Raw genomic sequence first — 16,341 nt, 5'->3', positions numbered from 1 at the left:
AAATTGTATTTAGACTTCATATAAAATCATGTACACCAACAGGTTTCATTCTTTACGCTTACCATTATTATTTTCACTTGCAACTTTGATTTTTGAATTGATGATTCCTGATGATTTTTTAACCTCAAAATCTTTATTCAAAGATGAGGATGCCATTTTCTCTTCTATTTTGTCATAAATTCTTTCCTCTGTCTTAATATCATGTGACTTTTTCTGTATTTGATTTCCTAACTTAGTTTCCATCATAGTTTTGACAGCTGCTTTCTCCAAATCTGGTATTTTTTCTGATAAGTTTAACAGAGGCATTTCCAATGTTGGTGTCTCTGTAACTTCTGAAGTAATATCTTTGGCTGTCTTCTGCTCCTGGATATCTTTGTTAGTTTGACCATTCTCTGAAATTGGCTCATTATTTGTAACACCAGCCTTCAAAATATCTCCAGAACTGAAAGCATCTGTAAAATAAAGATTTAAAGTTCTTGTTGTCTCTAGTATTCTGTAGTGGTATGAAGAAATGACTTTCTGATTTTGATGGCCTGAAAACTGATATCAAAAATGCTAGCAAAGTTTGTGATGCACATCATGAATTAGGGATAAATATTATTTTTGGATTAGAAATTTTGAGACAAACAAACAGTTCAAATTAATGCATTGTTTCGCAAACACTGGAAAATTGGGGAGGATCAATTATTGTAGGAAGCATGATAACATAAAACTGACATCTAAAAACTCATTTTAATTCATGAAAACTTAATTATGCTAATACAACATTTCTATTTTCTTCCAAAGACTGTTTATTCTCTATACTTTGAATTTTCTCTCCGTTTGTCTCTAAATTGATGCATCATCTTTGGGTTGAGAGATCAAGCAGGGCACTTTGGATTTTTACCATTGCATCAGCAAAATCAACGTAAATTCATTGACACTTTTAGCATAACAAAACATCTCAAGTCACTTCAAAGAGCATTACCACAAAGTATGACACTGAGCCACACCAAACCCAGCTTCAGAATAGACTGGGAAATGTCATTTCTGACTTGCCTCCCATCGAACAAGGAAACGATTGTCTACTTGGCAATATTGATAAGCATGTAAGTTTAGACTTAGACCTGTGAGACACCACTGCATTGCACATCACTGCTCCATTGTATTTTACAACCATGAGAGACCAATACATTCTCCTGAATATAGTGTTATTTAAATGTATGTGTGGTATATTGCAAGTTCTAAGCGTGCTAGATTGCCTTTTATTTGGAAAGTGTAAATTAAATTGTTTGTGTCATAATTGCTTACTGTAAATCCACTCCTGAATCTTATCTCAGTTCAATACACAAAGATGATTACGAGGCTGGGTAGAAATTTTCTATTGTATTTTGGTTGAGAAATTAAGGACTGGAAAACATTGTAACTCATCTTTGGAACACCTAAAGTTAATTCTGAGGAAGTTTGAGCAATTTGAAAGATTGCACAATGTACGCATCATATTTAACTTCTCTCTACTTAGTTGAAGAGACTTAAGTTACTTAAGAGCAATAGGGGAATTCAAACTTAACAAACAGGACTGATGTAATTCCAAGCCAAGGTTTCACATTTGGCAAAAATGAATAAAATAGGAGTTGAGAATAGAATAGGAGATGAGAATAAAGTAAATGTTTTTCTCATCGCAGTAAAGCCTATGCTTTTGAGGTGTATCTAACCAATGTTTCCTGCAAATTGTCCAAATTATTCAATATATCATTTTAATAGCATAACAATGTGATCTTTTGCTATAAATTCTGTGTCTTATGACCCTGCTCAACTAGTTACCTGACGAAGGAGCAACGCTCTGGAAGCTAGTACTTCCAAATAAATCTGTTGGACTATAACCTGGTGTTGTGTGATTTTTAACTTTGTCCACCCCAGTCCAACACCAGCACCTCCACATAATAATAATGTAGGTAATAAGACTTAAAGTCTGAGATTTACAACTTGTTTCTTCATTGATACAGCAGCAGCACTGTCTGTTATCTCAGAAGAATATAAAAATTCATAGTCCATTAATCAAAACTTGTGTGAAACCGACTAGGTTATTCTAATAATATTATTCTAGTATTAGTTCAAGTTACTGTTAGCGTAAAATACGATAATGCCTCCTGCTATTTGCCATTGGAAATAATAGAGGAGAGTCACCATCATGACTTAAAAATATATTGCTGTTACTTGAATTTTGCTCTATCAAAATCCTGAATCTGTCTTCCTAACAGTAGAAAGTGAGGACTGCAGATGCTGGAGATCAGAGCTTAAAAATGTGTTGCTGGAAAAGCGCAGCAGGTCAGGCAGCATAGTAGTCATAGAGATGTACAGCATGGAAACAGACCCTTCAATCCAACTTGTCCCTGCTGACCAGATAAGCTAAATTAGTCTAGTCCCATTTGCCAGCACTTGGCCCAAATCTCTCGAAACCTTTCCTATTCATATACCCAATCCAAATGCCTTTTAAATGTTGTAATTGTACCAGCCTCCACCACTTCCTCTGGCAGATCATTCCAAACATGCACCACCCTCTGCATGAAAACATTGCACCTTAGGTCCCTTTTAAATCCTTCCCCTCTCGCCTTAAACCTATCTCTTTAGTTTTGGATGCCCCCACACCAGGGAAAAGACCTTGTCTATTTACCCTATCCATGCCTCACATGATTTTATAAACATCTATATGGTCACCTCTCATCCTCCAATGTTCCAGGGAAAATAACCCTAGCCTATTCAACCTCTCCCTGTAGGTCAAACCCTCCAATTCTGGCAACATACTTGTAAATCTTTTCTAAACCCGTTCAAGTTTCACAATATCCTTCCTATAGCAGGGAGATTAGAAATGCATACAGTATTCCAAAAGTGGCCTAAACAATGTCCTGTACAGCCGCAACATGACATCCCAACTCCTATATTCAATGCACTGACCAATAAAGGCAAACACACCAAAAGCCTTCTTCACTATTCTATCTACCTGAGACTTCACTTTCAATGAACTATGAACCTGCACTTCAAGGTCTCTTTCTTCAGCAAAACTCCCATGACCATACCATTAAGTATAAAAGTCGAGCCCTGATTTGCCTTTCCAAAATGCAGCAATACTATGGGTATAACTACACTGTGTGGACTACAACAGTTCAAAATGCAACTCACCATGATCTACTGTAGGATAACTCAACAAGAACAATAATGCTGACCCAGCTAGTAAATTCCACATCCCTTGAATAAATAATATAAAAAATCCCAAATGTTTTCATCGTGCAGTTATCAGGACAATTCACAAGAAATATCAAAGTAGAGTGGAAAGATTTATCTTTTATAAGAGAAGAATGTTGATTGGTTGGCAAGTGGACTCTGATTGGTAGAGGTGTTGATATGAGGAATGCCCTAGTTAGACAACTACATGACAGTTAACTGCCAAGTTTTGTTTAACTTTTAAACCAAGCAGGTTGACTCTGATTGACCAGAGAATGACCATCAGTTATTTCAGTGAGTGGAAACAGGTGCATGGTGTGTGCTTTATTTCTGCAAAGAACAGAAGCCTGTATATTGCATGTAGTTTCCAGAATATGCTCAAGTTTAAGATACCTCATCCTCACATAGTGTCTTTTTCCAGCAATAGTTAAGAAAATATGTCTAAACTGAGATACGTTCGTGATGGTAAGCATTGGTAAGTGAATGATCATCAATGAGGAAGTGCTAAAAGAGTATAAAATGGTTTTTGAGTAAAAATAATAAATGAACCATCAGTACAATATTAAACATTTTGAGTCAGCAGCTCAGTCAAATAGAAGCATTTGCTCGTATTTGCTAGGATCAACTAGACAACGTGTCTCTTCAGCACCGGCTGGACAATTTTCTGTTCTCTTAAAATGATTCCCCACAATCTGCAAGAGATTGCTCACTATGACTGAGTGTTTAAACACATTTCTAGGACCAAGTTTAGTTTGTTTAAGTCTCATAGCAAAATAAGAGAAAAGCAAGATAAAGTGAAGATGTGTCCTAATACACCTGGTGTGAAACTTACAGACAGCTAATGCTTGGTCAGAAGGGAGTGGTGAAAAGCAATTAAGATGATAAGAAGTTTGTGATTGGAATTGTTGAAAGGAGACTAACATTCATATTATAGACAGACTCCATCAGAGTCAGTGACAGTAGATCTTTTGCTTAAAAGAGGAAAACTGACAAAAGAAAGCACGGAAAACCTCCAAAAATCCCATTTCCTCAGAAAGCTCTAAGGGAAAGTCAAAAAGAAAATGAGTCACAAAGGAACTGAGAGCTTGTGGGGATAATAGAATCCAACAGCACAGCAAAGTTAATCAGGGTTTTTGATTAAAATCAATCAATGTCGCAATCCCAACTATTATGCAGACTAATAGTCAAAATCAAAGTTCAGGCTTGGCACAGTCAGAGATGCTAAGAGAGCAGAGACAAGCTATTGGAAATGGAAGGATACTAACTAAAAGGTTTATTAGAAGAAAGAATAAAAGAGTGTTCTTTCCATTATTGATTGTCAAATAATAGTATTTTGTGAAACACATACTGTTGTTTAGGAAAGAACATTCTTCAAACATGTAAATTACTCTGGTAGTAATTTTGATTATAGTGAAATGAGTTTGCAAACCAATCTGCTAAATGTTCAGGTATGATTTAGTTATACTGCATTCTGGGAACTTTTGTACCTTTACATTTAATATATTATATATTTAAGAGAGAAGGAATGTAATATATTTCAAAATGAGCATTTTGTTGTACCATATTGCCTTTTCTATGGGCAACTGTAACTCACACTGTTTATAGAATGGCTATTTGTTCTGAGACCATGTATTAATCTTTTCACAGTGCAATAAACAACAACTTGAATTTCATGAATAATATAAAAACTCAAATATTTGCAGGTAGTTTTGCACTGCAGTAAGTCATTAAGTATGCCATGCCCAAAGCTCAGGATGTAGTGTCAGTAAGCAATAAGGATGAACGTTCAGGTTCCAATTGCTAGCCTGGATTCAGTGAGCTAATCTTGGTTGTGCTTACAAAGACAGCATTCCCATCAAGTCCTGGTAGGGGACTTTTCTTCTCAAATTTCCTGTGTCTGATTAATGCTTAAAAATGTGCTTGTGTGATTGGCTGGGTTGGATTTGTCTTGCTTTTTACGTACATGGATATTCCAGGACAATTTTCCACATTGTTAGGCAGGAACTAGTGTTTCAGTGGTACTGGAACCGCTTGACTAGGGGCCTGGCTAGGTCTGGAACACCAGTGTACAGTAACATTATCCGAATGTGGTCAGGGCCCAAACTCTTGCAGTATCCAGTGCCTTCAGCTGTTTCTTGATATCACATGGAATAAATCGATGGACTCTAACCTGGTGTTGTGTACTTCTGACTTTAATGTAATAGAGGATATCCTTGATGTGGTGACAGGACTCTACCTCCACAAGTACTCTATGATTGACACTTCAAGGATACTGTCAATCTGCATTGGCAGATTGGTGAGGATCAGGTCAAGTATGTTTTTCCCTCTTGAGGGTTTAGTTAGCAACAGCTGCATACCTGGTCTCATTGCAACATTGTATCGGACTCTGTTAATTCAGTGTGTAGTGGGACAACTGAGCTACCGATAGACACTGAAGTCCCTCATCCAGAGTGCATTTTGTGCCATTGCCACCCCCAGTTACCTCCAAAGTGGTGTTTAACACGAAGAAGTATTGATTCATCCATGGAAGAGGTTTGTTTGTGGTAATCAGAAGGAAGATTAACTGACCATGATTTATTGACCTGATATCATGAGACTTCATGGCTTCAACAGTCAACATTGAGAACTTCCAGGGCAACTTCCTCCAGACTGTGCCACTACCTTTGGTCAGTCTATCTTTCTGCTGTGTCAGGGCATATCCAGAGATGGTGGTGTCTTTGATATTGTCCGTAAGGTTTCATTGCATGAATGTGACATGTCACGGTGTAGCTTGACTAAGTCAACGGGGCCCAAGATATTAGTAAGGAGAATTTTGTAGGGTCAAGGTGGCTGGATTTGCTATTGTTCTTTCCTGTATCTAGGTCAATGCCAGGTAGTCCATTCCATTGTAGTGCTTACATACAATTAGTGCTTGCGAAGAGTCAACCACATTGTTAAAGGTCTATAGGCCAGATCAATTTCCTTCCATAAAGAAAGTGAGTGAACTAGACGTGTTTTTAGGTTAATGGTTACATAGTCACCATTCAATTTGCTTTGAATTCCAGATTTTGTTTTACTGAATTCAAATTTTATCACCATGATGAGATTCAATATATGTCACCAGAGGATTAAAACAAACAAAAAGATAAAGTGTTGGAGAAACTCAACACATCTGCCAGCATCTGTGGGGAGAAAAACAGAGTTAATGCTTCATGTCCAATGACTCTTCATCACTGGACTGGTGACCTGATCACGAGACTCTAAATGATAAGTCTGTTTTTCTCTCCACTGATATTGCCAGACCTTCTGTGTTTCTCCAACACTTTCTGGTTTTGTTTTAGTTTTCAGATCTCCAGCATCTGCAGCTTTATTATCCCCTGAGGATTACTGGAGCTCTGAATTTACTAGTCCAGTGACAGAACCATTACACCATCACCTTCCTGGCAATGTAAATTACACAGAAAAATGCAAGAATGCCTGATTTGAGAAACTGAAAAGAAAAATCACTATTGTAGGTGAGAGTGATACAGTGATGGAGCTCTGCAAGTGATTGTGTTTTTCCTCAACTCAAATTGATGTGTGGCCCTTTTACAGTGCTAACAATGTGCAAATGAAATTTTCCAAAATATAAATTAAATATACATTTGAAAAGTATTTGATCTCTTTTCCTTAAAAAACATACAAAGATGTATGTTGGAAATTGCATCATTCCCATTAACTTATTATCCAATACCTTCAATGGTGCTTGAACTAGAGATATTTGAGGTGCATTTCATTTTGATGGCAGTTAGGATATCTTGTAGCTTTTGAAACATCCCTGTATCTTCATCATGTTGTTTTTCAATCATTATATATTCAATGTTTGCATCATTCTTGTCACATGTGAAGTCTTTGTTTTGCCAGAAACTATCTTCAAAAGTGTTTACTTTTTGGAGAATGTTATGAAAACCATTATTGCAATTCTCATTCTCTAGCTGTTCAAGAATTTCTTCCAACCATAAGAGCTTTGTTTTATCAAAACATCTTTCCAAATGCTGCAGATGAGCAATACCCATTTGCTTTTTTAATAATTTAAGATTACTATTTAGGTTTAAGATGTCAGATGATGTATGCCTTACTCTGAGTTTCTCAAATGGTTTATTTATTTCTTCTAAAGGTGACTGCCTTCCCCAGAATGAGGAACTGCTGGTTTGGTCATCACTGAATTCAACATCTCTCACTATTGTTATTTCTTCATCAGTCACATGTCTTGTTCTATGTTCATTTTCAGCACTTGCAGAAATAGCTGGATTTATATTTTCATTGGCACCATCTGGATTAGGCATAACTGTTGTGCTTAACTGACTTGTATATAGACTTTTAGGAGTGGAGATATCTGACAGCTCTTCAGAATCACTCAATGTTTTTTCTTCCCACAGGTTTGGGGTTATAGGATCAATCAATGGTTGTGTTGCTTTTTCACTTATTGTATTCTTAATCTCTCTATGGTTGACATTTGTTTCAACTGTCCTTGTTTCCTTGATAATCAGTTGTGGTTCAACTTTAGTATCAGTGTCCTCAACCCTACTGAAACTTACTCCAGTAAGATTCATATTCTCAGAAAGCAGGGAATTCACAAGTTCCACATTAGTTTTATGCATCTTGTTTCTTTTTTCACTATGTAAGGTTGTGTTACTATTAACTTTGGTTACTTCTGTTTCTTCTTGTGACAAATCCTCTGTGGAATGTAAAACAACGGATTGTTCTCCTGATTCTAAAGTTATTTTATCTCCCATGTTGTTTTGTTGATGGAAAGGGTTTTCCTGTTTCAAGGTTTTGCCATCATTTGAAACAGTGAGCTCTTCAACTTGTGAACTTGATAACTGATCCGATAAAGTTTGTTTTTTGTCTTGCAATAAGGATTCTGTATTATCTATTGTAGTAAGCGGTTTTAATGATAAATCTGAAATTATACATTGTGTCTGTAAGGCATGGTGTTTATCATTCATTTTTTCATTTAACAGAAGTCTATCTTTATCTGAATCAGTATGTTTTTCAGACTGTTGAAGTGTCAAAATACTTGCCTGGAGAATTTCCTCATGCACATGCAATTTTTCAGACAATGCATTTTTACTATGATCTGAGACAGAAAGCCAGTTAAATTCAGAAGTACAACTTATTTGGAATTCTTGCAAGTCTTGTCCATCACATTTTTTCAGTAAAAGGGATTTCTCAATATCTGGAGCAGCCTGAGTAGATTCAGGTTTTACGGGCAGACACTCTTTGAAGACATGCTCTTCTTCATGCAAACAGTGCTGTAATTCAGCTTCACCATGATCCGAAGTAAACTGACTGGATTCAGAGTCTGATACTGGGGCTTGTTGTTGCAAAGTGTTGCTGCCACTGTAAAATTCTTCCTGTGGCAAAGTGTGAGTAGGATCTGAAGCTGGCTGAAGAGACAGTACTCTCTGGGCTTCATCACACATTTGTTCTTTTAAGGAAGCACCATAGGTATTTATAACTGTGATCTTCTTATCAACTAAACTTGATGGATGCCTTTCCTCTAAAGCTTGTTTTTCATTCTGTGATAAAGGATTATAATTATCTAAAATTTCCTGCTTTGCTGATGTTATGTGCTTTCCTTCTGTGATGCATTCTTTGTTCCCCAATTCATTCTGTGAAGAAGGAATATCTTGACCAGAGGTAGTAAGTTCATCAAACTCAGAATTTAAAGTTTGCTGTTCATTAAAAGTTCGCGTATGGGATAATAGCTTATTTTCATCTGAAATACCAAGCTGTTCCAGTTCCATGGTTGATTCAATATGTTGCTGCTGTGAGATTAGTTGTTCATGAGGCAATTCTTTTTCTTGATATTGATCCCTATCTGTCACAGTAATTTGTTGGGAGTCCGACTTTATTAATTTGTTTTCCTGTGAAAAATTGTCTTTATTCTGTAAGGTATTCTGTGACATAGAATTAGCAGCATTTGAAAGAAGTAAATTTGATTCCGATTCAGAAACTAAATTATGCTGTAAAGTTTCTTCAGCCTGTAATTTGTCCAATGCTGAAGGTTTTGCGGAGTTTGTGACTATCCTTTCTGAACTTCGATCTCCAGTAGGCGGCAATTCAGGATCCAATGTTAAATGTTGTTCTTCCTTCTGCAGTCCAAATTCTAAAGCTTGATCTTTACTTTCAACACCAAATTCTCCTATTGATGAAATTAGATCGTGGCTGTGCAAGAAATTGTGTTTACTGTGTGATGTTTCTTTAGTTTGTAGATCTTTATGTGTCATTGACCTCATATAATCTGAGTTAGATTGTTTAACTACTGAATGAATTTTTAAATGTTCTTGCAGATATTGTTCTTTATGGATACTTTCCTGAGTCAAAGGTTTATTATCTCCTACCAATTTTGAATCCATCATTGAATTTTGCTCTTGTAGATTTTGAACTTCTAGTTTCCAAATATCTTTAAGATTTGATGCTGTGCCATCAAATCTGAAACTATTTTCTAAACTATTTGTAGAATGTACCTTTTGAGTGTTTTCACTTTTTATTACCCCAGGTTCCTTTGCAGTCTGCTGCAAGCCTTCAGAGAGGCAATTAATATCATTCTCCATTTTACAGAGATTTATTTCTGGATAGTGGATTGGTTCTTCATTTATTAATGAATCAGCAATCAATGCCTCTCTTTCTCTTGGAGCTTGATCCACTACAAGTATGGGAGAACAAACTTCAGATTCACTATTCATTGTGTTTTTGTTGCTTTCAGTGATACATTTCTTTGTTTCTTCTTGCAAATTTGAAGCCAACTGATCCTCATTGCCTTGACTAAAGCCGAATGTCTCACTCAAACCAAAGTGATACCATGGTGATGGTTTTGATCTATCAGTGCCTCTTATAGAATCTTTGTTAACAGCACTGTCTTGTGTTCCTTCTGATGTCTTGGAAGTCTGCTCTCCATTGTTTTCATTAAATCTAAATGTTTTCCTTGCAGTATTAAAGTCAAACCACCATGTTTTTGATCCATCTTTATCTGTTGGATTCTTAACTCCAACATTTTCTGTTTCTTTGGATATGCCTGAATTCTCAGCTGTACCAGTTTGACCAGCCCATGCTTTGTTCGTATCATTAAATATCAACTGATCATTATCCATTAAATTGTGAGTAGCTCTGCCGGTATCTTTTGATACTTTCTCTGAACTACTAGATTGTAGCTTTATTTCACTTGGAACTGAAAGGTCAGGCATTTTGTTTTCCAGGTTAGGTATCTCACTTTTACTTGGGACTGTTGAATCATCAACAGAAAATGAATTTATATTTTCAAGCTCTTCTCTACTTTTATCACCATCATCACTGGATAAAGCATCTTCTGGTGAATCACGAGTGAAGCTGAACAATTTGGACAAATCACCAATCCAGGATGATGTTTCAGAACCAAGGTTTTCTTTGTCCTTGAAATGCTCATTAATTTGATCATCCATTGCTTCAGATGCTGGGGTATCTTCAGCATCGCCTAATGCAATTTTTCGACTTTTAAAGGAGTTTATCTGTTCCACAGGCTTTTTATCCAGATCGTTTTTTGAACCAAACCACCCGCTAATTCTAGATCCAATCCAACTAGATGCTTCTTGCAGAAATTTTGATTCTTCGTTGCTTTCAGATGTGATAGCAGGTTTTTCTCTGATCTCCTGCCCTGAAAGTTCACTTTCTGGGGCAATGTGTTCACTGTACACAGATTCAGGACCTGTTTCTGATTTTAATTCATTGTTATCTGTGTGTTTGGAGGCACTTGCTTCATTTAATTGATTCAGATTATCAGCTGGTGAATGAAACTCATTGACTTGTCCAGTCACATCAGTTGCTAGACTTGGTTCAATTTGTTCATTACTAGGTGTCATCTTTAAAACAGCATCATCTGCAGCATGATGTGTTCTTTGAAACTGCTCTTTATAAAGATTAATTAAATTGTCCACAAGTTCATCTTTAGCAGAATTACCTTTGTAATCCTGGCTGTTTATGTTGGACTCAGACTCATGTCCTAATATGGATCTTATTTCTTCTGAATTTGAATTTTCCCCATATTCATCACTAACTGAATCAGTTTCTTCACTTTCGATGTAATAATCACCACCATCAAGACAAAGGAAGTCACTTTCCTGGGGAAAAATAAAACATTCATAGTCTTAAGTTTATAACCCTGATTTGTTCTTCTGTGCTTATTCTGTGGGTTGTTTTAATTTAGATGTAGGCATTGACAATGGAATAAATACCTCGATGATAAAGAGAAGATTAAGAAATATTAATATAGAAAGCTTACTTTGAGAAGAATATTCTGAATAAAGTTCTAACTACAGCTTATGTTAAAGAATTGAAAATGAAAGTTGAAATGAAAGTTAGCAATAATCAGAAAAAAATTATACATTTTAGTTTGTATTACAATAAAAGATAGACCTGATGTGAAACACATTTGTTACTGTGAGTTCGCTGAGGAAGTTCTGCCTACAGGTTTCAGATTGACTGTTCAGAATTAGCATTTTTTTTAATTCCAGGGTAATACTTTACAAATGTAGGTTTGCTCGCTGAGCTGAAAGTATAATTTCCAGACATTTCGTTACCTTACTAGGTAACATCTTCAGTGGGCCTCATGCGAAGCAATGCTGAAAATTCCTGCTTTCTATTTATATGTCTGGGTTTTTTTTGGTTGGTGATGTCATTTCCTGTGGTGATGTTACTTCCTGTAATGAAGTCACTTCCAGTTCCTTTTCTCAGAGGGCGGTAGATGGGGTCTAACTCGATGTGTTTGTTGATAGAGTTCCGGTTGGAATGCCATGCTTCTAGGAATTCTCGTGCGTGTCTTTGTTTGGCTTGCCCTAGGATGGATGTATTGTCCCAGTCGAAGTGGTGTCCTTCCTCTTCCGTATGTGAGGATACTAGTGAGAGAGGGTCATGTCTTTTTGTGGCTAGTTGGTGTTCATGTATCCTGGTGGCTAGTTTTCTGCCGGTTTGTCCAATGTAGTGTTTGTTACAGTCCTTGCACGGTATTTTGTAAATGACATTAGTTTTGCTCATTGTCTGTATCGGGTCTTTCAAATTCATTAGCTGCTGTTTTAGTATGTTGGTGGGTTTGTGGGCTACCATGATGCCAAAGGGTCTGAGTAGTCTGGCAGTCATTTCCGAGATGTCCTTGATGTAGGGGAGAGTGGCTAGGGTTTCTAAAACACATCCAGAAACAGATAAGGAAGGACACCACTTCGACTGGGACAATACATCCATCCTAGGACAAGCCAAACAAAGACACACACGAGAATTCCTAGAAGCATGGCATTCCAACCGGAACACTATCAACAAATGCATCGAGTTAGATCTCATCTACCACCCCCGAGAAAAGGAACAGGAAGTGACTTCATCACAGGAAATAAAATCACCACAGGAAATGACATTACCAACCAAAAAAACCCAAACATATAAATAGAAAGCAGGAATTTTCAGCATTGCTACACATGAGGTCCACTGAAGATGTTACCTAGCAAGATAACAAAATGTCTGGAAATTAACCTTTCAGCTCAGTGAGCAAACCTACATCTAAAACCTCAACCTGAGCTACAAATCTTCTCAAAACTTACTTACAAATACTTCTGCTCTGGACTAAACCATGTTTTGGGCAGCATGGTGGCTCAGTGGTTAGCACTGCTGCCTCACAGCACCAGGATCCCAGGTTCGATTCCAGCCTCGGGCAACTATCTGTGTGGAGTTTGCACATTCTCCCCGTGTCTGCGTGGGTTTCCTCCGGGTGCTCCGGTTTCCTCCCACAGCACCAAAAATGTGCAGGTTAGGTGAGTTGGCCATTCTAAATTGTCCATAGTGTTAGGTGCATTAGTCAGAGGGAAATGGGTCTGGGTGGATTATTCTTCGGAGGGTCTGTGTGGACTGGTTGGGCCGAAGGGCCTGTTTCCACACTGTAGGGAATCTAATCAATGTTCTGGCATGATTCAGTGTCATTTGGGTGGATCTAAAAATTAACATTTGAAAACTTTGCAGGAGGATATTGTCATGAAATGTTTAATGCAGCAAACATAAAGCTAGACTTGAGTACATTCATTCACTGATTACCTTGGTTGGTAGTTCTATTTCAGTTGACACTAATACATCTTCAACTTGAACTGCATCTTTTGGAAAATACCCAAACTGTTTTCCTATCTAAAATAGAAGAAAGTCATTACAAATTAATGAAGAAAGTCATAAAGGTTTGCATTAAGATAAAAGCAAAACACTGCAGATGCTGAAGCACTGAAATAAAATCAGAAAGTACTGGGGAATTCAGCATCTATGGCAGCACCTGTGGAGGAAGAAAGAAGGTTAATGTTTCAAGTCCAGTTCTGAAGAAGTTGTATTGGACTCAAAACACCAACTCTGTTTCTCCCTCCATAGATAATGCAAGACTGCCTGAGTTTGCGTAGCATATTTTGTTTTTAATTTTAAACACCTGATTGTTGGAAAACTGTACGTACTCTGAGTGATAAAAAAAACTAAACAATGTTGATGAAACCCCTTTTCCACGATGCACAACATACAAAAACTTAGGTTCATACTTATCAAACTTGATGAACACAAAGCAACTCATTTCTAGTTTCCTGAAAGCATTGCATAAAGAAGGGAGTACTTTTTTTATGGTCTTGGGACTATATAAATCCACTGAAAAGACAAGCAATGCAATGATTAATTCCATTACGTTCATTATGTTTAACAAACACAACTTGGGGTTATGTAGTGTCTTTAATGAAGCAATAAACTTTCAGAGGAACGTGATCAAATAAAAATTGACAATGAGCCAAAGGAGATATGGAACAGGTGTTTAAAGTCTTTGTCAAAATGTATTAAGGACCATCTTAAAGCAGGGCAGACTGGTAGAGGGGTGACAAGATTCAGAGGGGGAATTTTAGAGCTCATAGTTTTACTTTCTGAAGGCATGGTCATCAATGGTGGGCAAAAGAATCACATGAAACACCAGTAGCCAAGATTGTGGAAACGCAGAGTTCCTGAAGGGCTGGAATTGGTTACAGAGACAGCAAAGCTAGGCAGGAATTTTAACATGAGGATGAAAAGAGATTGAGGGAACCATACCATGTTTTGGCCAAATGACAATTTTGGGATTTCTCTTCACAAGAAAAGGCAAGGCAAGGAGGCCATAGACATCTAAATAGTTTCAAAGTGAGTGAGCACAAAGAGTAAGATACCCTGAGTTACAGACTGGTCCAATCTCTGAGTTGGGATGCCTGTCGCTATGTATAGTGTGTCCTTGAGCAGCCTTTCAGTGCTGGCTGCTGGTGCGTTCCGAAGCTTTAAATTGTAGAAGCATCCTCTAAGTGAATTGGGATGGCATGGTGGCTCAGTGGTTAGCACTGCTGCCTCACAGCACCAGGATCCGAGGTTCAATTTCAGCCTTGGGCAACTGTCTGTGTGGAGTTTGCACATTCTCTCCGTGTCTGTGTGGGTTTCCTCTCACAGTCCAAAGATGTGCAGGGCAGGTGAATTGGTCATGCTAAATTGCCCATGGTGTTAGGTGCATTAGTCAGAGGAAAATGGGTCTGGGTGGGTTGCTGTTTGGAGGATTGATGCGGACTTGGTGGGCCAAAAGGCCTGTTTCCACACTAATCTAAAAAATATGGAGAGGACCCATGGGGTCCGAACAGGCTGGGAGATCTCAGTTGCCAATATCAGTGGATGGGCTTATGCCCTGGAGAGTGCCTTGTGCTGCTGTTGCCAGGTGTCCAACGGAGATCCAGAGGAGAAGGCAGCCAGTCAAATCACCAGGTACATGCTCAGATATCATTGTCGAGAGTTCTCACCATCTTGTCTTCTTATGGTAAGCGTCTGTATACTAATGAGGTGAGATGTGCATTTAATGAGGTAAGTATAAACAAGAATTCCTTCTTAATAGGCACCTCACTGATGCCTCATGAGAATCTTGTCTCGATACCCCAAACTCTGTTGGAATATGCAACATTTTGTTCCCAATGTCAAGATAGACTTTGCTTGACCTCTCACACAATCCTCTCAGATTTTTTGCCATCGCCCATGTTATTCAGGGCCTGGTAAGATTCTGCCCATGGTACTTGAAGGAGCATGAGAGAGGGCTTTCAGGAGATAGTTTTTCATGATGACAAGAAGCCAGAAGTTTTGTTTGCATTACAGACTTCACAAGTGAGCAGTTTTGGCAGAGAAAAGCAGAGCGTGCAAATGTTTGATGAGGTTTAATCAGATTTAGTCATGCAAGGGCTAAACCAATCGTGGATTTTGATCAAATCAGAATCCATTGGATTTAAGGGAGTGAAAATAGGGCCTGTACATTGCAAAACAATTGGGGTGGGAGAATGTAAAGTCGAAACTGAAGGTGTCGGGCTTTTTTCCAGAGGTTGGGGTGGTTCCTTTCAGAATGGTCATCAAAGAAGGGAATGCACATGAGGACTGAATCAGAGGAATAGGTATTGGAGATTTCTGATGCCAACCTACTTAACGCAGCTTATTTCCATTGCTCCTCTGCATATCTGTTCCTGAAAATCACATCCATTAGGTTATCTTCACTAGGTGCCTGTTATAAAACTGTCCTCATGGTCTTCTATCTTTCTGTAAAATCATAAGAAAATAGCAGGGGGAAGAGGCCGTAGTAAGATCATGGCTAATTCGATTGTGACATTAATCTTGACTTCCCACTGCCCCACAATCCTCAACTCTCTTCCTGAGCAAAGATCAGTCTTGATTAAACTCAATAACCCAGCCTCCACTACTCAGTGGGGAGATAATCCAAAGATTAAGAACTCAGATGATTTTCTTCTCATTTCTGGCTTAAATGGAAGATTTTACACAATCTGTGCTGCTTAGCTGTAGGTATTCTCACAAAGGAAACTATCCTCTCAGCAACTACCCCGTCAGGTGATTTCAGAATCTTATATATTTCAAATATATTATTAAAATAAGATCACTTCTCATTTTTTTTAGAATTCCACCAAGTACAGGTCCAACCTTTTTCAACTTTGCCCATAAGACAAGCCCCTCATCCCCAAAATCAGCACAGGGAACCATCTCTGAAACATCTCAAATGCATTCAAGTACATTTCAAGTACATTTCAAGTACACTCTTAATTTTTCCTTAAGGAAGAGACCATAGTACTCTCGGTGTGG

General features: G+C 37.8%; 1 protein-coding gene across 6 annotated transcripts in view; it reads right to left on the bottom strand.

The window, feature by feature from the left end:
- The window catches only part of mia2 (MIA SH3 domain ER export factor 2), a 66,366-nt gene that overhangs the window by 41,321 nt on the left and 8,704 nt on the right, over positions 1–16,341 (bottom strand). For 5 of the 6 annotated variants that reach the window (XR_011960455.1, XM_072568867.1, XM_072568866.1 and 2 more), the window contains exons 3-5: positions 13,273–13,359; positions 6,914–11,318; positions 63–452 (exon numbers count right to left, since the gene is read on the bottom strand). Coding sequence is in view for 5 of the 6 variants with exons in the window: in XM_072568867.1 (XP_072424968.1) it covers positions 63–452; positions 6,914–11,318; positions 13,273–13,359 (4,882 nt within the window). In the remaining variant the exon portion in view is untranslated. The remainder of the gene's footprint in view (positions 1–62; positions 453–6,913; positions 11,319–13,272; positions 13,360–16,341) is intronic. The other variant, XM_072568869.1, reaches the window with a different exon arrangement.

This window comes from Chiloscyllium punctatum, chromosome 4, assembly GCF_047496795.1.
Source record: "Chiloscyllium punctatum isolate Juve2018m chromosome 4, sChiPun1.3, whole genome shotgun sequence".
NCBI lineage: Eukaryota > Metazoa > Chordata > Chondrichthyes > Orectolobiformes > Hemiscylliidae > Chiloscyllium > Chiloscyllium punctatum.
This window is presented reverse-complemented; position numbering and strand designations above follow the sequence as displayed.